This window comes from Anguilla anguilla, chromosome 9 (genome assembly GCF_013347855.1).
Source record: "Anguilla anguilla isolate fAngAng1 chromosome 9, fAngAng1.pri, whole genome shotgun sequence".
Taxonomy (NCBI): domain Eukaryota; kingdom Metazoa; phylum Chordata; class Actinopteri; order Anguilliformes; family Anguillidae; genus Anguilla; species Anguilla anguilla.
The window spans coordinates 12,749,948-12,773,078 of record NC_049209.1 but is presented as its reverse complement, the minus strand read 5'-3'; the positions used below and the strand labels follow the sequence as shown (position 1 = coordinate 12,773,078).

Genomic DNA, 23,131 nt, shown 5'->3' with positions numbered 1-23,131 from the left:
GACAGGACTCTTTTGAATGCAAGCCGCGCATCTTTCTGCCACATTATTGGAAGCTGTTTGGGATGGATGTTGTGATGAGAGCTGCAGGCACTGCATTTGACTCTGATTGTGGCCAGGACACTGCCTGCTATCTCTCACTTTTAAATTATGTCGCAAATCATGTTTTATTTGTATTTCATCCAAATTACAGGAGAGATCTTCCCTTTCCAGTTTTAAAACTCAAGGTTTGACTATTGCTTAACCATTTAAAGGCTAGTTTTCCTTTGTGCATATCAAAAATGGATGTGGTCACTCAGAAATCTCTTTATTTGTAACTATGAAAAAATGTAAGAAGCTGTTACCTCTTATTTAATTTTAGGCAACATATAAATTCATTTTCAGGTGCAGTGAAAGAGGGAAGGCAAGGCATTGTGTAATAATTTGGCCAGGAAACTAGACATAATTTCCCTACTACTTCTCTACAAAGAAAATGTTTTTTAAATTATTTTTAAATGTTGACATTGAGCCAGGACACAAAAAGCTAAGCCAAAGCAAGCAAATTACAAAGGACCGGTAGTCATAGACATAGCTTATGACTAAGACTAGAATCTTAATTGTTACTATGACTACAGAGATTCATGATTCAGTAGTCGTAGTTATGGAGAATGTTGAGTAGTACACACATTCATATGTTTTAGTTTGTTTTTCAAAATTATGGAGGAAGTTGTGCTGCTGGTCTCAATTTAAACAAACTAAATTGTACTGAATGAGCCTTTCCCAAAGGCCACATAGTACAATGAACAAAATCAAGATGTAGTTCAAATTGTACTCCTTGCTGTACTGTTTGAGAAGTATGTTTGAAAACATATACAAGACTAGCATTTTAACACGAAGATGATGTTGAAATTATCAGTCTAGCCTTCAGTAAAAATGCCATCTTCCTTTCTTGACCTGTGGTGCTTAGGAAAAAATTAATGCTACGCAGTGACAGGATAAATTTCTACATTGAAGATGCCCAATAATCAGCGTGTGAATTAAATGCGATGTGTCAGAAAGGCTATGAGAACAGTTGAGCGTGATTACACCATCTTAAGAAACATCAAAAAGAGCTCTCTCTCTCTCTGTCTCTCTCTGAGATGTTACTAATTAAGGCAAACAGAGTGCATTCCATCCACGCCTCTGATAAAACTACGGGTTGGGACATGGCACTGATTATACCCATTTGCTATTTAAAAAGCAGCAGGGTTGATGCAACTCTTCCAAGCTGTATCTATTTGATACCATTTGTCTGACCATTTTATTGTTGAAGACTGTCAAATGTCAAAGTGGGCTTGTAATTGTGTGAATGTTTTCCCAATCATTAGAAAGCTCACCCAAACAAACATATCTGTCTCTCAGCATTCTTTAAAGAGGGCTTCCCTGAAACTTAAGTTTTGCCAGTTACATTTACATATAACCATATGATCTGTCTTTATTGAATGGTGAACTGCTTGTTTTCTTCATAGTATTTCTTGATGTCTTTATGGTCTTCAATCCAGTTGGTGTGTCGCTCTGTAAATACATGAAAATTAGCATTTAGTTAAAATGCATAATGTGTATCCAGTGTCATAAAATACTTTGGTATGCGCTGCACATTATCCAGCTCCCTAACAACTTATGCAAACTTAGTGAACTTGGTTCCATCAAAACAACTATAAAAGCATTCAATAAACACCACTGGTCACCTCATCTTTATCAAGTGCGGAGCAGCTGGCTTACGTGCTGAAATGGGTGCCTGCTAGAGGAACCTCTGCAATGCTAACATTTAATTTATATAAAACACCCACCTCCCAAATACATCCCTCAGTTCATTTTTATACTTATACTACAATTCAGTGGCTAAAGGTAGATCAACCCTTCATATTTCTTCATCGTATTTGGCTACAGTATGTTGGAGGAAGAGTCACGTGAAAGCTTGGAGGAATTTCATTATTTGTCCTGGCACCAGCTCATCTGGGTGTGTGAGAAAGGCAGATCAACCTGACCTCTACTATGTGTTATGCAAGGATTGGTGCCAAGATAATATATTTGCATACTTTTCCTTACAGGGTTTTAGACTACAAGTTTTGCATCTTGGCGTTTATCATTCTTTTCCAAAGTTAACTACTCAGCTTATGTTTTAACATGCAGTTCATTTACACAGCTGAATATCTACTGAAGCGATCCAGGTTGAGTACTTTGCTCAAGAGTGCAATGCAACTCTCCACCTGCAACGCAAACCATATTGGTCACTGTTGATCAAAACATTTTTCAACCATATCGAATATAGGTTTAAAATCTAAAGGCAACACTGGGTTTCCTGTGGCAGAAACTACATTGGGGAAATCTATACTAGAATTTGCTGGCATTTAGAGTACACCCTTGAAAGGACAAGTGCAACAGGGGTTGAAGTGCAGTAATTCCCTAGAGGGCGAAAGTATAGTGCCAAGAGGGACAGCAAGAGCAGATTCAATTGATAACTTGTCGACTACAATACTGGACACTAAGTTAGGGCTAAGTCAGGACCCCCACCCAGGCATCCAGGAGACCCCTATGGTATGTTAATGATATGTATATAAGTAGGTGTGTGTGTGTGTGTATGTATGTATTAATATGTGTATATATGGACTTTTTAGGTAGATGCATTGAGCTTGAACAACATATTTCAGGTTAAACACTGAGAATTACCCTCTCTTTGTCTCCAACGAACAGTTCGAGATTTCAATATATATTTCGGGAGATATTGCCAAAAGTCTGTTTTAATCATTGGTGATTGGCTAATTTTAAAAAACATGTGTGGACATTAAAATATATTTATTTACCGCTAAGGCCTTAACTTTTAATTTGCCCCTGGTGTTTTTAATAGTGACATTTCATAAGCATTTACATACAATACAATACACAAAATAGCCTAAAATGACAAAATATAAAGACAAGACATACAAACAAGTAGCTACACAATAAAGAATAGATAGCTCTGACAATAAAAAGTAATCTGTATTTGTTTGCAAAAAAAGATAAATAGAAAGAGAACTACTGACGGGTCCCCAGGGAGGTTTTTGGTATGTTGGAAATAAAGAAATTCAAATTAACAGCCTGTTGTCAATAGACTATTGATTAAGCAATTGAAATGTATTTACTTGCTCAGTTAAAAACAAAGAAAATTTTAAGGAAAATTAGAATTTAAAAAAGTGTGTGCGGGAGTGGTAGAATCCCAATTAGGCTTATTTAGGAACATTTGCAAATTCACAGATGTCAAAATCCAATTCATACACAAATGGATGTCCAGAATCCAACACAAAAATGAAAAAAACATTTACAATTATCAACAATAATAATGAGAATAACTATTTATAAACAAGAAAAGTACACTTCATCCCTTTCAAATCTTCTCAAGATTTTTAGACAACAAGGCCTTTCAAGTCCCTTCCTATATATAGGGTTTACATATGTTTGTATTATATAAAAAAATAACTATTCTTCACAGTCTGTGCAATAAAAAATGCACATTATTAAGTTGGTTGCACAGTTAAGTTGCACGTAATTAGCGGAAATGTGCTATAAATTGTTTTATAAATAGTTATATAGAGTCATGCACAATGTCACAATTTACGTGTATGCCACAACTTAGCAGTGACAGCAACCTCACTGGCAGGACAAAAATGTCTTTTTAATTGAATGATTTATGGGCAGTCTCCTAAATATAGAAACAGTTTCTAGGGTCAAATTACTGCTTTCTCGTCATTTCTCATCATTCATAATGAGCCCTTCAGAGGCACTTATGTTGTCTTGAAAATATCTCTAAAGCGCATAAAATGGTCACTCAAAAGTCACTCAAAAAATGCCTTTTACAAGTCCATTTTGGATTAACACGATATGGTAGAAACAGGTCTCTATGAATATCTGAGACATCCTTGCACTATTCATTTTGGGTCTCATCTGCTTGTAAAAGTGTGGGTTGTTCAGCCAAACACGTCCCACGTTTATGTACTGCATAATCAATTCATGCTCTGAATGATCTGTGTGGAGAAGCTGCTACCAGCACCTGTATTACAATGTGTCCTACCGCCAAAGCCACTGAGAGACTTTAATCCATGTGTAGCCCTTGAAGATTTGATGTAGATAATCTCCATGCCGAAGGTACCAGTGACAACCAGAATCAGCTGGTCCACATTATGAAACCTGATCATTTTAGTATGTGCACCAGTGCTTAGTTGCTTATGGTTCAACATTTGAGTGAGGGGGAAATCAAACTGAAGCCTCAGGTCTTGTTTTCTTCCACATAGAAGTTCAGTCATAACGTTAAAAAAACTGTACTCCCCTGTTCAGAAACACGTGAAGCTTGCTCTACAATTAGAACCATAAGTTTCTGCTAAAAACAGACAATTTTTTTCTAAATTGATATGATGCCATTTGGTTAACTGAAAAGGGCCAATGTTTTCTTCTCCCAGCAATATGGCATTCTCAAAACGTCTAAACTAATACTTAAATTTGGGCGGGAAGTCTGCCTGTCTTTTGAATGCTGCTGAGTCACACAATGCAGAAATGCCTAAATATAAGTTTTGAGTCTTTTTTTCCTGTTGAGGAAAACCAGTTTAGCAGATTTCTTTGAGGGAAGTGACAAAATCACTATCCTTTAATCATAAAAAGTTGTTTCTTATTATTATTTTATTGTTATGTACCACATGGGTACAGTCATGTTGTTGTTCCGGTTCTGTGTCTTGCAAATATGTATATAGAAGATATACTGTATTATGTGTACATGCATATGCATACAGTTCTTATTTGTATTCCTTTAAAGGATTACAAAGTGATTTGCAGTGAAATGACATGGCACAATTGTCAGTATCTCTTATATGTCAGTAAAATATGATTTGGGTAATTTATTTTGTATTGTTTTATTTTTTTAAAATCAGTAATGAAATCTAAACTAAAACAAAATTGGCCAAATCAAGACAGGAAGAGCTGCATGAGGGCATTTTGTTTGCGTATGTCTTCCACTGCTACTCTTACGCAGTCAGAGTGAAACACAACCTGCACAGAATTCTGTGGATATCGGGAATAGTGAGATTGAAGATGCGCATGAGGTGCTTTTTCGGACTGTGACTGACTAGTTATAGGGTGATTTGGGCACAAACTGTCTTCGCGGTATTTGGCAGCTGTTCAGAGAGCATATAATTACTTGACTCTACCCCATTAGTGCAAGAGACCATCATCTTAGGAGGCAACAGTTCAGCGACAAGGAATTTACATAGTTGTACATGTAAGTGGTGGGTGTCAAAAGCCACACAACTATCAGCAGGCGAAAAACAAAGACTTCCTTTTTTGGTGGCGAAGTGACTGCTTTCTTGCTGCCAGGACAGAGAAAGGGAAGAAAGTAGTTTACCTGGAAAAGTAGAAGTCCAAATTAAGGGAAGTATAGTGTGCAGTTTAGAGGGGCAGGGTGATACATCAGGAGCTCCATGCTGCCTCCAAGCGTGGGCATGACCCAGGGGAGGATCAAAGCTGGAGTGGCCCCTGAACTATAAAGATTATCAACACACATAACAGAAGTAAGTGTAGTCTCTGTGCCAAGAAACTAGGATAAACACTAGTATTGAGGCTCCATTCAGATACGATACAATCAGTGTATAACCTATAATGGCTAAGGCAGCCACTACTGCAAGCCCTCCTCCTCGAGCCCCAGCCTGATTTCAATTTATGTTTAAATCAGACCATGCATTCATGGACTAGGTTAAGCTACTTCCTTCCTCTGTGCTATAGCTCAGAACAATGAGCTAACATTTGGTCCTGCTGGCTTGTGGGGCAGCACTCAGCCATCCAAACATCTGCATCTGACTTCCTAAACTCCATGATTCAGCTTGATTATTTATCACGATAAAGGACTATAGGATTAGCTACCTCTAGGATTGATTGAAGAGGTTAGTTTTGAGTGTACGCTTAAAGACACAGAGTGTGTCTGAAGCCTGAACATGCATAGGGAGATATGAGAGGAGCTCTGTTAGAGAAGGAATTAGTAGCTCACTAAGATATTCTGGTGCCAAACCATTTGAAGTTTTATAAGTGAACAGTAGAATCTTACAGTCCATTCTAAATTCCACTGGCAGTCAATGAAGAGTTTTGAAACCTGTGCTGACATATTCCAATAGTTATAATAAGATGTTAACATTCCTTATTCCGTTTGCTGTGTGGCATCGTGGGTTGTGCTAATCGACGCCGTTTCGTGCTAATCGGCTACTCAGTATCCCTGTTGAGGAAACTGAGTGCTGAGGCCTTTGGCCTTCCTCATTTACGAGGCACCCTTTTCTTTTGCTTTTCTTCAGACCTCACTGCAGTCTCCCTAAAGTTCACTCACTCCTTACGACTTAGTTTTGTTCTCCTGCCAAGACATTTACTTTGTGTTGGGATATTCTCCCTTAGGAGCTGAGTCATTAAAATATATATACAGTTGTGTATCATCTGCATAGCAGGGATACTTAACACTATTTCTGCTTATGATGTCCCCAAATGGGAGCAGATATGGAAAAAAATAGCAAAGATCCTTATGCTACTCCAAAATTTACCATGGAATACTCAGAGGAATTATTGTTTACACATAACAGATTGAGATCTGACAGAGATATAAGATTTAAACCACGTAAGGGACGCCAACTGATTGTTTTAGCCTACAGTGGAAAATATGGTGGTCTATGGTATTGAAGTCCACATTTAGGTCAAGTAAGACAAGAGCAGCGATACAGCCACAATCAAGAGAGAGAAACAGAAAATTCAATACTTGGGAAAGGGCTATCTAAGTACTATGATGCCTCCTAAAACCAGACTGAAACCTCTCGTACACATTTCTCAAGGATCTTCAATGGAAATGGGAGGTCTAAAACTAGCCAGGTCTATATGATCCAAATATGGTTCCTTGGGCAGTGGCTTAAATTCTACCATCGTAAATGATATAGGAACATAGCCAGATAACAATGAAGAATTAATTGTATGAAGAATTGATTAGCCAAGAACAGGCAATCACTACTTCAGTAGCTTTGTGTGTATGGGGGTCAAGAATACAGGTGGATGATCTGGAAGAAGAAACTAATTTTATTTGTTTGTTCAAAAGTATGGCAGTAAAGGATTCGATTCATTCTGTGTCTTGGAGGCAATTCTATTATATAAATAATGTTGTGCTGACAAGTGTGGAGGCAGAAACTAGGGGATTATTTTCATTTTCTTGTATAAACTTTGAAAAGTAAGAAGACCTGGCACTGGAGGGAGTGTGCTTATAGGCACCAAGACTCTTTCCAGGCCAGGGGGAGTACTTGCAGTTTTGTGGAGCACCACTTCCTGTTGATGAGACTTTTGTTTAAGAGCCCGCTTGTCATCAGTAAACCAAAGGCTATACCAAGTCTCTTCTCAGTAAGTTTTTTAACTTTTTAATGGAGCAACTACATCAAGGGTTTTAGGTAGGACAGTAGCCAATCCATTTGCCAGATCATCAATAGTGAAGGAGGTAGCTGAAATGTCTAAATAAAAGTATTCCGGTAGTGTATCAATAAAGCAATGGTGGTAGCGATATTGTGCCCTGTGTACATTTTAGGTTCAGATGTTATGGGATGAGCCCATTGTAGATGCACTGTTAAAAGAAAGTAGTCTGACAGAATAGAGTCATGTGGATGAATTACAACATTAATAATATCAACACCAAAACTTAAGACCAGGTCTAAAGTATGACTGTAATAATGTGTGGAATTACATTTTGGCCTCTGTGAAACATGCCATGCTGATCGGCATAATTAATATAAAGCAGGCTAAACTATAAACTTAGTCCAGCTATAACTAGACTAGCTGCTCTCTACAGTCATTCATGGACATCAAACTGACTATTCTTGAGTTTGCAGAGGCTGGATGCATCCCTTATGTGAGATGTGATTTGGAGATCATTAACACTGTCACACGTATGATATTGTAACATTGCTAGCAGTTCATGGCAAAAACAAATAACTGCATCAGACAATTTATGTGCAATCATTTAGAACTGTGATTAAGTTTTTGTCAGTGCTACTTCATAGCATTTATGCAAAAATATTGCGCACCTCCCGGCCAATCAGAACTGCTGGGACTGCAGGTGTGATAGATAACATTAAGTTGGTGGTTGTTGGTGAACTGGTACAGAAGCAGTATTGTTTGTTTCAATGTATGTAAATTTCAACTATACGAGTTGGTTGCTATAACCTATAATAACCTTATATACTGCATGTATTGAACATGTATTTTGAGTGCTTCCGTATACTCAAATCAGTTCTTCAGTGTATATTTGTCAATAAATGGCAGGTCCAGTTGTAATTACTATTTGAAGAAGAGCAAACTGCATGGGTTGTACAGGCTGGGCCAATGCAAGCATTGCTTTTCTCAGCTGCTGATGAATTGATCTGAAAGGGAAATACGATACCGCATTGCACCTTTCATAAGGCCTTGTTTTTGCTCTTGCTGCAGCTAATGGGTACATAATTATTCTGCATAGGTTGCTCTGAGCTGTTGCTAATACGGTCGATGGGAGCTTCACAGTGTGTTGTCTCTGTCTGTGATTAGATTTAATAGGTCTTAATAGCTTTACATAATGACACTGGAATGCCAGAAAACATTTAATAAAATAGTTGAGTGCATAATGATGCTGGGTCAGGACAGCTTCAGCCAAATTGTAGGTTTAAAAAAAAAAAGTGCATTTGTGTTTGAGTAGCAGAACTTTGATGTTTGTTGTCATTTTGCTGATTGTCTGAGTGTTTAGCGTTGAAACTAGTCTTGAACACATCAAGAGTCTCTGCTTTTACTACATGACATGGCTTCTTGTATGGAGCTCATTGATGAAGTGGTAACAATAAGACATGGTATTGGCTGTTTTTTAGGATACATGAAGAGAACAGAACTCATGTACATTTCCTCAGTGTTCTGGAGACAGTGTATTGCTTCAGTGCTGCTGCCAAGACAAGTGATTGTTAACATTCCCTACCTGGCCGTCCAATCAATCCACCTGTTTAATTAGCTGATGTGTGGTGAGTGTTCTGGTGCAGGTGGGGTGTCCCATGTGGGTGATACTGTACCTGGAGATTTCCCCCTTTGTCATAACACACTTGTGAATGTGATCCATGTTATTATGTAGTTGTATGCTATCTACCTAATACTTTGCATTTTCAGTGCAATATTCCCAGCTTGTCAAATTTCTAGACTTTTTAACTTATTGCTTTCAAATATATTGAGCTTTTGTACTATGTGTGGTTAATTGTTGGTTGTTATTATTTGTGTGTGTGTGTGTGTGTGTGTGTGTGCATGTGAATTTATTAAATTAGTACCACAATGGTGTTAAAATATAACTAATAAAACTTGGCAGAGCAATGTTTGTACATATGAAGATGGCCTTATTTACAGTTGTTGTTCTTTTTTTTTGTTGTTGTCTTTTCCTGCTTTTTGATGAAGCTCGAAAATTGAAGAAAATTGGACAGTTGAAACCCCCGGATGAGCTTCCCACCCAGGCCCCGACAGATGCCATCCAGTGCATCTCTCCAACACCTGGCCTTAGCTTCCCCACCCAGTCGGTTTTCCTGAACATCCTGGAGTCCATCGAGCCAGAGGTGGTCAATGCTGGCCACGACTATGGCCAGACCGACTCTGCTGCCACTCTCCTGACGAGCCTGAATGAACTCGGGGAGCGACAGCTTTTCAAAGTCGTCAAATGGGCCAAGGGGCTGCCAGGTACATTCAAAGGGAGCACTGAAGGGGTCTGTCATTTTCTAACACCTTTGAAGTGAAAACACTGCCTGCTAAGGCTGAATTTCATTGTTGTCACTATTCAGGTTCTGCATAAATAAGGAATATAATTGTTCTTTAGAACATGATAAGTGGTTATTTAGAAGCTTTCAAAAAGTAGCACTTTAATGAATTTGAGACTGAAAAATAACTGCTTTGTGCTTTTCAGGGAATTGTTTCTTAAACATATGTTACTGAAAGCTATTATTAGAGTTTTGGTGTGGCAAGGAAAAATTCACCAGGCATGTGTCTTAACTACATGAACAAATAAAATTAAATGAATAGTATACGGTTTCTGGGTTGGCACAGAATTAACTACTGGGCTCATGAGATTGAATCTTTCTTTGTACATCTATACGGCCTCTGCTCAGCACTCTGTTTTCTGTAAAATGTTTGGATCAGCAAAATAGCATCTGTTTTGTGTTTGGTTTGTGGACAGGAAGTTGGTACTGAGAAATTCCTTCAAGGCCTTTAATAAAAGCAATAGGAATTACAACAAAAAAGCATTCAGCACCGGATATAAAAGTACTGTACTTACACATATTTTCCACAAAGTGGTAAGGGAGTAATTCTTAATAAATATATAACATAGAAGCAATGAGTCTACATTTCTTTTATCACATCCCAGGAGATTTAAGAATATGTTTGTGTTTCTGCAGGTTTCCGAAATATGCATGTCGACGACCAAATGACTGTCATTCAGCATGCCTGGATGGGAGTTATGGTGTTTGCCTTAGGATGGAGGTCCTACAAAAATGTGAATGCCAGAATGCTGTACTTTGCTCCTGACCTTGTATTCAACGAGTAAGTGCTCTTGTGATGTTCCAACTTTCACGAATTAATGAAACATATTTGCATCATAACCCCCTAGAACATCTATCAGAATGTTGTCTCCATATTATTTCCCTGCGTTTCACTTCAGTTAGCAAGCTGTTATATTTCAGTGTAAAAACAGACTCACGTCTCCCTGTGTGGCTTGGTTTTAGTACTCCATATTTGGCCTTGCTCTTCGAATTTTTGTTTCTGTTACCATGTGCTATTCATTTACAATTCATTATTCCTTTTATGCATCAGTTTTGTAACTTTACAGACTGAGTTCAGTGTAGTTGAATTGCTTTAAGAATTTAAAGGCTTGTGTTACAATCCTGGGAGAAACACAGAGTGATTTGTTCAGATATAATTAATGTGATGCTGGAAGCCTGACAGAGAAGTATAGTTAATGCATAGATTCATTGGATAGATCAAATAATCAGATACTACTTTTATAATAAAAATCAATTAGAGCTCTGTTAATAACTTTCGGGTGGAGGAGGGAGCTGAAAATGATTACTGTAAAATATTCACTGAATTACTGAAAAATCCATCCAAGTAATCAGTACAATTGATTTGTTCTAAATAATGAACAGGTGAAATCATTTGACTGCCATAAATAAATGTTACAGTGCGATGAAAAAATGTTTGTCCTCTTCCCAATTTCCTCTCTTATTACATGTTTGTCACACTGAATGTTTTCAGATATTTGGACAAATTCTGATATTAGACAAAAGGAAATTGAGTGAACAAAAACACATTTTAAAAATTATTTCATTTAATGAAAAAAGTTATAAAACATCCATATCATCCACGTGAAAACGTAATTGCCCCCTTATTTACTTAATCAACCAATTAACCTAATTTAATTGTGTGATTCAGCTGATTGATCGAATCAAAACCTCACTCATATTGAACCTTATCATCAGTGTGAAGTATTCACTGAAAAGTGTCCACAATGCCACGATCAAAGGAAATTCCAGAACATATGATAAAAAGTTGTTGAAATGAATGTATCTGGAAACGGTTACAAAGTCATTTCTAAGGCTCTGGGACTTCACTGAACCACAGTGAGAGCTATTATCTCCAAATGGAGAACACTTGGAACAGTGGTGAATCTTCCTAGGAGTGGCTGGCCTACCAAAATTTCTCCAGTTAGCTGAAGCTTGAAGCATAATTGGGTTATGCAGCAAGACAATGAACTAAAACATAAAAGAAAGAAAGACCACATCTGAATGACAGAAAATAAACAAAATATAAGTATTGGAGTGGACTAGTCAAAGTCCTGACTTGAACCCAATAGAGATGCTGTGGCAGGACCTGACACAAGCAGTTTATGCTTAAAAGTCTACCAATTTGTCTGACTTAAAGCAGTTCTACATAGAAGAGTGGGCTAAAATTCCTCCACAGTGATGTGAAAGGCCAATAATAAAGTATAGGCAGTGTTTGGTTGCAGGTATCACTGCTGAAGGCGCTGCAATACCAGTTTTTAAGTTACTTTTTCACATGGGTGAAAAGAGTGATTTTATCATAAGGCATTGTAGCAATGCTTAATACTGGGGTTCAGCAATGAAACAGGGAAGGGAACTGGAAAACAAATACGTATCTCTGCCACTGGTGAAATATGACCAGCCTTACTATTATATTTATTTTTTTCATTTTTTAATGGCGATCAACAGTCAACCCTCCTTTTGTATTTTTCACTTTATTCAGACAAGGGGAAGGCATAGAGGGTTACAGGTGCAAATGGGATCACAGTTCAGAATGTTCCATGGCAGGACCCACCCTCCTGTCTACATAGGGGAATTCATATATGGGTTCAGAGTCAGCCGAACCCTACAGACAGTGCTATGTGGTTTCCTCAGGCTTTTTAAAAAAATAAAAACTTGCTCACGCATATATACTCATCGTGCTCTTTCACTGCACCGAGAGGGTCTTTTTCAAGTGCCCCATTCAAACTGAGTTAAACATTGAGCATGATTAAACATACATTATTAAACAGAAGTGTATGTCAAGCAACTTGGATACACTAGCAAATACAACGACAACAGCAGGTACCATTTGAAGCTCTTTTTGTGCGGAGCCAACACGTCTGCTTTGTGGCGGCATAGTAATTCTGTGCAGAGGGAAAGGAGAACGACGCCTGCATTTCAAAATCCCACAGAAGCGGTCGAGGCGGCACGTCTGTGCGACGCGGCGCGGCCCGCATACTTATAGCCCATTTCCACCAGCCGGGGTGTTCGCTATACCGAGACAGATGTGAAGATTGGGCAGCAAGTGCTCACCGTAATAATGGAGACTGTGATTGAGAGCTCAGCGCCTGACCTCTGGTGTCTCTCTCCCTCTCTCTGATTCTCCACCAGCCGCCGGATGCGTGTCTCCAGCATGTACGAGCACTGCATCCGGATGAGGCACATGTCCCAGGAGTTTGTCCTGCTCCAGGTCACTCATCAGGAGTTCCTCTGCATGAAGGCACTGCTCCTCTTCAGTATCAGTAAGCAGAGCCAGTTGTGCTGTACAAGTTATTCATTTACCTTTTTTTTCAGTGTTTGACTGTTTCGTTTGATGTGTTTCTGCTGCTGCTGCATTATTCATGAAGAGAGTCATGAAAATAATGGCTCTTTTGTACGGTCTTGTGTGGTGCTGAGGGTGGCTCTTGCATATGATTCAAAGACAAGCACATCCAAAGGGAAAATGAAGAATATTACTCTGAATATGACATTTCTGCATAGCAGGCTTGTGCTGATGATGATCAGAATTAAGTGAAAGATGCCAAAATAATATTGTATACCATATTGTTACAGCTACCAACAGTCATGAGGATGACTACACCATATAAAATGTTAACTGAACAGAAAACCTTTAGCAAAAGTATGTGTTTTGATTTGTTGATAAATTATGTAGGAGCTCTTTTATATTTAAGTCTTACTCTGGCTAATTTGTATTATCACAGTCCCAGTGGAGGGTTTGAAAAATCAGAAGTACTTTGATGATTTGCGGAATACCTACATAAATGAACTGGATCGCCTCATTAACTGCAGCAGAAAGACCAACTGTTCGCAGAGGTTTATCCAGCTGACCAGACTCATGGATTCCCTCCAACCAGTGAGTATTCAAAACAAATAAAAATGGCTTAATGAATATTTCTAATATTTCTGTTGCAAAGTCTGTCCCTTTGTCTCCAAGTGTAACAATGGAAAAAATCAATTTAATGATAATCCCAAATGTATGCATGCCAATGTCTTGAATTTAAAATATATATATATATATAATGTTGAGTTGAAACTTTGAGCATCATGCTTTGGAACAGTTCAAATTTTACTGAAACTGGACATTTAAATTGCTGAGATTTAAATTGCTGAAATCTTGTCTTATTTGCTGAAATGACTTCAATCATGTTTGATATTTCTTCCTCTCTTCCTCTCCCCCACACAGATTGTGAAGAAGCTTCACCAGTTTACATTTGACCTTTTTGTCCAGGCACAGTCCCTTCACACGAAAGTCAACTTTCCAGAAATGATCGCTGAGATAATCTCAGTGCATGTCCCAAGAATCCTGGCTGGCATGGCTAAACCAATCCTGTTCCACAACTAGCAGGATTCCTTATAATCCTGAGTTAGCTGCCCATTCCCTGCCGGTTCTACACATAACGAGCAAGGCTGTCTAGTGTATCTTTCAGTTTTTCTTCCTAATAGCTCAATGTACCATTCAGAACCATTACAGTACCTTAGCTGCGTGTCAAACATAATTGAGATCATTTCCTGAAACAGGCATGGTTTTAGCATCAATCTTAAGGGGTAGAGGGTGTCACCTGGCGCACAGCACTTCTGAATTTCCAAAATTCTTACCCCCATTTTTTTTTATATACAAGAATGGGTGCTATGAAGGCTGTGGGTAAAATAAGATTTAAGTAACACAAGAGTACAATTGTTGCATTACAGTAACTAAGGTTTACAAGATCAGTGGCAGGTATACATGTCTATGCATATGTTTATGTATGAAGCCGTGTTAAACATGTATCTGTGGTCTGGGTATTTAAACTGCTTTTCTCATTTGCTTAAAAACAATATATACATCAGAAAGGACACAGCTGTATCAATCTGTGTATTCAGGACATACAGGTATATATTTACAAATATATATACTGTACATACACACACATTAAAGTTTTGGGTAACTTTTCTCAGTATTGCCTATAACAATATAATTACTGGTACCAAAAGCAACTTGAAATGGTACTAAATCATTTTATTTATTGATGCAAAAATGTTATCCTCTCTAAAAATAAAATGAAAGGAGAACCTTTTTTTAACTACAGGCCATTTGAACAAGTCTTTTTATGGCAAAAGTATTTTGCTTGTACAAGATAAATTTAATAAAATTATAGTATGGTAAAATGAAAAAAGACATCTTAACAGGGACCATCTGAAATAGTTAAAAATGAGTATCACCATACCAAATAATTCAAAGGTTTTTTTTCCCATGTTTTAAAGAATTAGCAGCTATGAGAATACTGAAAGCAGTTCGGCCAATTCTTCACTTAATCTTTACAAGTCAATTGTCAGGAAGTCTATTTAAACATAGTGTAACACAGGGATTGAAATAGCTGCATGTTCTTTGTGAAATGACTTTTTTTTGTGTGGATGTTTTACCATTTGTCTATCTTATCATAGTGTATTTGTATGGCCTTATGTGTTCCAATGCATGAAATTAATGTGTGTGAAATTTTGGGAAATTTAATGTCTTTAAAATCAGCCATACTGAACATGCCAAGGCCGTCATCTCTTTTTATTACTGTTATGACTTCACCAGTAATATTTAGGCCATCTTTTGCGTTGAGCATATTTTCATACAAACATTTAAGTATGAGCAAACAAAGTGTACGGACCATATATTGTAGATATTTCAATGTGTCTTTTAAAGCTATATGGGAAGATCTGCATGCAAACCTCAAACATTTCTCAGTGTAGAAACTTTCTAATAAATGAAAATGGTCAAAGTATAGTACCATCAGAAAACCTTTAGATGTGTTTCTTTTTGATATATGGTCATACACAAATTGAATACAATTGGCAAGCTACCATAAGTGGATAATTAAAATCCAATTTCATTTTTTTTTTTATAAATAAAATTTTAAAAAGTTTGTTTTTTATGAGAACCTTTTTACATTTTGTGCTTTTGGAAATAAGATATTTCAGATGTCTACCAAAGGTAGCTTACATTCTGTCAAATAATATAGCTTGCTGTAGGTGTGCAATTCTTACACATTTTATGAGATGTGTTGCATTATGTCTGCAAAAAAAAAAACAAAAAAAAAAAATATATGCACAATTTGCATTAAAGTGCCAAACAGGCACATCTTTCTCTGCACCAGCAATACATGTTTTAGTTACCACATGCTTATACAGGCAATGCTTTAAAGCTCTTTAGTAACATGGTATGTCTACTGCTTTTGAAAAAGAAAAAAAAAGTATGTTTGGAATTTAATTGCATACTGTACAGTGCATTCAGTGTTGATGTTTAGTCCGTTTATAAAGCTTCCTCAAATTTTGCAAACAATCAAACCTTTGTATATGGAATATTCACAATTTCCATCATAACTGGAGACAGTTTTATAAATACTGTAGGGAAATTGGCTGTCTGTGCTGACCTTAGGGGTGACTCCATACCTTGGGGGGTTAATCTGATTTTAGAGATAAATATGAAATTTGGGGTGAACTCAAAAATTGGAGTGAATTTGAAGCACTAAATCTGAACTGAAAAAGAACATCAATACTATAGTTGGGTTGCATTACTAACTTTTTTTGAACAACAACATAACAACAAATCTTGTCTAGTTATTGACTCGATATTTGTTGTTTTATATGTTATTGGGCTAACGGCTATATCTGTATCTCATCATATTCAGCGTATTCTATAGCTCTGTAGATATAGTTTGGTTTTTTAGACATGTTCGTTTATTATTACAGTAACCCCTTATTATCAAGTGGAGAATTTGAGACTTAATATAAGAGCAAAACAGAAAAAAGAAAAGCAACCTGACACTCTAAATAGGCCATTGTAAGAATAGGTTGTCAGAATACACTTTGTGGTTGGCATTCATGAGCACTGTGCAATTATTTGCAGGTGTTTTCCCTTTTATAACAACACCAAATACACATAATTAGAATATTTATGACTTCAGAGTGAAATTTCAGGCTTATATTACATATATTTTACGGACAAAAAACATCACGTTGCTGACAGTTGTTTTTTTTGTTCGTTTTTTTTCATTACATCCTCCATAATAATGTGAGGACCCCATTATTTAAAGTGTGAGGTGAATTGATATGAAAGAAAAGTGTTGGTAAAATAATAAGTACAGGAAAGGGATCAAATACCACATTAAACGAGGATTACAACACTCACTTATTTATATTTCATTTTCCCATGTATTTAGATCATATGATAAACATAACATGAAACTTACACACTGTTGTGCAGCTGAAGAAAGTGTCTAAAATTTGTGAGACAAAACTGACTCTTGTTATGGCTTTGTTCAGTTTTTGCTACTGTGAAATATAAACTTTTGTATTACAGCATATATTCATGTTCTTTATTGCATGTAAAGTAAAAGGGCAAAAAATTACTTTAAAACAAACATTATCTGAGCATGTTCATGAAAAAATAGAAACATTTCCATCATCTCACCTACAGGTGAAAAAAGAAAAATGACTCTCAGACCTAGTCCCAATGGAAACCTTTCTAGGAATTCCCTTTCCTCAGTTACTCTTGTCATTTAACAAAAGTTTTAACCTTTGATTCAGAAGTAGAAAGAATATCATCCATATTCATTGGCCTTCTGTGTGATACGAGGTGATTATCTCACAGGTTTTTGGTTTTCTTAGAGAAGATGCCAGTATATCTTCATCATCTTTGGCTTCTCATTTGATCTGTTGGTTACATAATAAGTTTCTCAAAAGTGTTAGTTTTTCTACTTTGAGACACATTTCAGCTTCATATATAAAGCTATACAGTATATATGTATATACATTCATATATATAAGAGGAAATTGAATTCTACAAAATTCTTCACATGACGGATTATACAGAGTATAATTCACTCAAGGTGGCCCAATATTTGAAACATTACTTTGCTCCATCCAAGCGCTTATCACCCACATTTTGCAGAAGGCTTAAAACTGGTATCGCTATGTTGAGTAAAGTTACCACTGGTCTGATTATTAGTCGGATTATTGAAATTCTGGAAATTGGTGTATATTTATGTCACTTTAGATTTTTGGAAAGTAATCCAAATGACTTCATTCCTGATGCATTCATACCTCTGAGGTTTTAGAGTATATTAACAGGTTCCTTGCTGGTGAAGATAAATAGCTAAAATTCACTTTCGTAAGTGAAATCTCTTCAGACAAATAGTCACTTCAGTTTAACAGCAAAGCAAAAACACAGTTGCAACACAAGGGTATGAGGCTACTTTTTTTGGTAGTATCAACAGATTTTCCATTCACTGCAGAAAATAAATAAGCTACACAGCTACATTAACTAAAGGCGAGACTACTTGACAAGGCAGAGTAACATGTTTATCCATTACTTTGCCTTGAATGTTAAAATATGTTTTTAATTGACATTTTCAGTGATATTTGGATAGGGGAAAATGCTGTTATTAAAGCTGGATGTACACCCTGATCATTTAAATATCTGCATAAAGCTGTTTGTATGTATTAATTATACTCACCAGATTTTGTGTAAATGATATAATGACTTTGTAACTGACATAAACATTTTTTTTATTTCTGTTTTTGAAGACAACTGAGTGAAACTGATTTGGACTCATACAAAAGAAAATCAACAGTCTATGTGTCTTACTGTCTTCTGTACTTGAATTTTCTGTTGACATATTTGTTTACCAGTTTTTAAGGTTGCCAAGCCTGGGGCTGCTTTCAATGTATTAAAGTAAATTCTGGCTACCTAAATGAAATTTGTTACCTAACCTATGTACATTTATGGGTTATCTTTTTACAAGATGTTTTCATGTGAGACTTCTTTGTTTATAATTTAAGACTGGCCCTGTTTCAAACCTGAAAATTAATCATCTATCTTTGGCTTGCATGGTCTAAGTATTTGTATACTGATTAGTTAAACTATTGGCTTTGTTTGTGTCCTTTGTATTCTATTAAACATTGTCAAACAACTTTCATCAATGTGTACCATGGCTTTGGCAAAAGTCCACTCATTAACTTTTTATATTCAAAGATCAAATCAGAAGGGAGAATAGTTGCAGGCTTTCCCATGTTGTGTTTACAAGCATCTGGGCTATTTTGGGGATTGGGTTGACTGTCCTTTAGTGACCACACTTTTGTTTTAAAGTGGTCACTGCAGCAGACAGCTAGGATTCAACACTGGCACACTGCTCCACTTTAAATTCCACTCAGTACTTTCAGTCTACATTGTCAGTGATTATACGTACTTGCTGGATCCAGTTAAGCTCACCAGAGAGTCTCTCTCTCTCTCTCTCTCTCTCTTTCTCTCTCATTACATTACATTACATTTATTTGGCAGACACTTTTGTAATGTTAAGGTAACTCAATGAATTACCTTAACATTACCAATATAGTACCACTTTGTGTTGAAGTCATATTTAGATTTCTCAACTATTCTCCATTATTGTTACTGTTATATTGTTACATGATTGTTATTCTTGCCCTTAATAAATCAAAGCCTTCCGACACCTCTGTTCCTAAAACATTCCACTCTTGAAGTAATTTGTCTGCTTCAGCACAAGGCATCATGTTTAAATTAGGACTGTCAATCGATTAAAAATTTTCATCAAATTAATTACGTGATATGCTGATTAGTGAATCAAATTAATCACAATTAATCGCATATATCAATATTTGCTTGGAAAAGTCCCCCAAATGAAGATATTTCAACTCAAAAACATTACATTATTGTGGCACATGAGTAAAGCATTGAATAGAAATATCGAAAGGGGCCAGAGGGGTGCGTTTGTAAATTCACTCCGGTGGTGTCAGTGGCACCCTGAGTGCTCCCTTGTCGTTTAGAAATTAGCGCTGCTCTCAGAGGCTCAGAGCCACACCGACCGCTCCAGATGAAGGGCCGGTTTGTCAGTGTCTGAACCCTGTAATGGCTGACAGTGTGGCAAAATGCGACGGTTGGGTTATTTGGCAATATAGGTAGTGTTATTCAACACGCAGCAACTTACGGTAACATCGGTACATCAATTAATTAACATAAACATTAAATAATATTATATGCGTTAACGTGTCATTTTTATAATTAACTAATTAATTAAAATTAATGTGTTAATTTGACAGCCCTAGTTTAAATTAAACTCAAAAGAGGTTCTTGAATCAGCTGGCATATTTAATTCACCATTCTCATTCAGTTCAACAATGAAAGAATTGGTAGTGCTTGTACGATGATGTGTGGTAACCCTATACAGGAGTTTTGGAAAGACTGATGGCAGAGGTGTGACCATCTTCAAGGTTTTAGGCAATTAATGATGTTACACTAACACTAACTAATTTAGTCAGTACAACTCACATATTTAGATTAAATATTTTGATGAATATGTAAGTACATTTTTTGGTTTGGTGCTGAATGGATCTGCTTAAGGTACTACCCCACCTACCAGGTAGCACAATACATCTCCTCTAGTAAACAGTAGGAATACCAGAACTCTTCCCCCCAGTACTTGGATGCAACAGCTGGGGTGCTGGAAGGGTGAGCACAATTCTGTAGCAGTAGCAAGCAAATCATTCAAAAGCAGTGCCGCCAATCAACAGCCCTGGACAGGTCTGGCTGTTGGTTTTAAAAAAGCGCTGCATTGGTGATGCATACGTGTCATTTGATGGGTATGAGAAAATGTGCATATGTGGTTGATTATGGAAACGCTTGAGTATGTGATTGCTGAGGCTGACTATCTCTTCAAATGGAGAACACTTGGAACAGTGATGAAACTGCCAAAATCTCTCAAAGGATGCAAGGACAACTTATCCAGGAAGTTACAAACGATATCAGAAGAACATCCAAAAAACAGCAGGCCTCCCTAGCCTCAGCTAAAGTTAGTGTTCATGGCTCCATACTAAGAAAGAGACTGGGAAAAAATGTAATGCATGGGAGAGTAGCAATTGCGGAAAAAACTGCTAACCAAGAGAAACATCAATACTTGTCTCACATTTGCAAAAAAGCACCTGGATGATATCAAGTCATTTCAAATAATGTTCTATGGACAGTCAAAAGTCAAAAGTGGAACAGGTCCCATTATGTCTGGCATAAAGAAAATACAGCATTTCACAGTAAGAACATCATACCAACAGTGAAACGTGATGGTAGTGTGATGGTGTGGGGAGTTCTGCTCCCTGGAAATCTGGATGACTTGCCATTATTGAAGGAAACATGAATTTTGTTCCATACTCCGTAAATTCTTAAAGATAATGTCTGGTCATCTGTCTGTGAGCTGAAGTTGAAGCGTAACTGGGCCATGCAGCAAGACAATTATCCAAAACACTAAAGCAAGTCCACATCTGAATGACTGAAATGAAACAAAATTAAAGTTTTGGAGTGGCCTAATCAAAGTCCTGACTTTAGCCTACCAATTAATCTGAATTATAGCTGTTCTGCAAATGAGGGTGGGCTAAAATTCAAAGACAGATTAAATTATAGGAAGCGTTTGGTTGCAGTGACTGCTGCTAAAGGTGTGGCAATCAGTCATTAAGTTTAAGGGGGGCAATTACTTTTTCATGAGTGGATGTTTGATTACGTTTTTCATTAAATAAATGAAAATATTAAAAAATATGTTCTGTGTTTACTCACGTTCTCTTTATATTATATTTTGCCTAGAGATCTGAAACCATTCAGTCTGATAAATATGTACTAATAGAAGAAAACAGGAAGGGGGGAAATATTTTTCACGGCACTGTGTATGGTTTTCAGATGTGATCATGAGTTTGCCTCAGTAGTCTTGTCACATTTGCTGCAGAAATGGTCTTCAGCTCTGGTTTAACACAACAATCCCACATTAAGCTTTCAACTCTGCAAGGTCTGCTACTTCAGCCTCTCTACTTACTTTGCTGTCAAGAACACTGTCACCTTTAGATAATCTCTTATCCTACTATAAAAGCTTCTGAGAATTTGTGGCACACTCCTATATACGTACAGCTACCTTTCGAGATGCATACCTACTACATCAGATTTGTAATGTTTTGTAAAATAACTGCATGCGTCAATGTACACTTGCAAAAAATTGTCAAGATGTGAATCAGCAAACATTTTGAATTGTTAAGGAGAAGACACGCTACAACAATGAAATATGAGAGGGGGTTATAACAGAGATTGTAATATACTACTGCACTGTGTTGCAGTTCTCTGGTACTGAACATACGGCAGGTTTAAAAAATACATTGTTTATGTTGTTAAGCTGTAATCATTTTCAGAGACACCATCAACACGTTTCTTGAGATAATCACAGGCAATGTCTTGTCATGGCTTTTTTTCTTGGGTTCAGGGGTGGGGTTAGGTTTTTTTGAATCAGTGGCCTTTCATGTGTGTTAGTAGTGGGGATAAGGCTTTTTTCTGTGATATGCCATGTGTTTCAGTGATGGAGTTACAGCTTTTTCAGTGATACATTGCCTTTCAGTGATAGGGTTGGAACTTTCTTCAGTGATAACTCATAGGTTTCAGTGGTTGGGGCTATTGCTTTTTATCAGTGATATTGAATGAGTGGTGGGGCGCTCTTTGTGCCTCAGCTTACAGCTGTTTTTTTTGTTCAACTAATATCTGCTACTACTACCATTGCTAATATCTTTTCTGTAGGTGAGCCTGTGGCGAAAGTGGAATTGAACCCATTTTTCAATTTATTATATAGGCCTTTACCCTTATTGCAGTATGACTGAAACATTATGTACTTTCGAGAAAAACTGTTTCATGGCTGCGTAATTCATCAATTTAAGTAAAATGAAAGATGCTGTGTCGCTAGCAAAAGAAAAGTATTTCATGCCAGCTCACCCAGGTGTGAAAACCATGCACATTTCTACAAAAGCTACTGGGTTCTAACTGAGTCTTAGATGACAAATTTGTAGTAATCTTAAAGCAAAATAAATTGAATTACGATCTGTATTCCTGAAAGAACAAATTGTTGACCGTGGCTCAAAAACAAAGATGAGACCAGGGCAACCACAAATTGCAATATCGGGACTTGTCGGCAGCCTCGCAGGGCAGTAAATAACTGCCCCCCCCCCCCCCCCCCCCCCCCCAGGGAGGTTAGGGGTTCCAGTGAGTGGGGAATCTGTCTCATTGTACACCAATGGCCTCCCTCCTTGTTTGCCTGCATTGGCCAAACTTGAAGTGTGCCCCTCTGTGTCAATGTCTGTGCAAGCTTAACTGGTGGACTGCTGGGTGAAAACAAGCAGCAGCCTTGCCAGACTGACTGAGAAGGACGATGAGCATGAGCACACAAATTGACTGTTCCAAACTAGGAGAAAACAGGTTTCAGATTTAAAAGAAATTATGACATGCA

The 23,131-nt window shown here is 37.2% G+C and overlaps 1 protein-coding gene across 1 annotated transcript in view; it reads left to right on the top strand.

The window, feature by feature from the left end:
* Positions 1–18,790, top strand: part of LOC118235897 (androgen receptor-like) — a 44,508-nt gene extending 25,718 nt beyond the window's left edge. The window contains exons 4-8 of the mRNA XM_035433767.1: positions 9,454–9,729; positions 10,443–10,587; positions 12,957–13,087; positions 13,547–13,698; positions 14,029–18,790. Coding sequence (XP_035289658.1) covers positions 9,454–9,729; positions 10,443–10,587; positions 12,957–13,087; positions 13,547–13,698; positions 14,029–14,187 — 863 coding nt within the window. The 3' untranslated portion in view covers positions 14,188–18,790. The remainder of the gene's footprint in view (positions 1–9,453; positions 9,730–10,442; positions 10,588–12,956; positions 13,088–13,546; positions 13,699–14,028) is intronic.
* Positions 18,791–23,131: the final 4,341 nt, after the last annotated feature.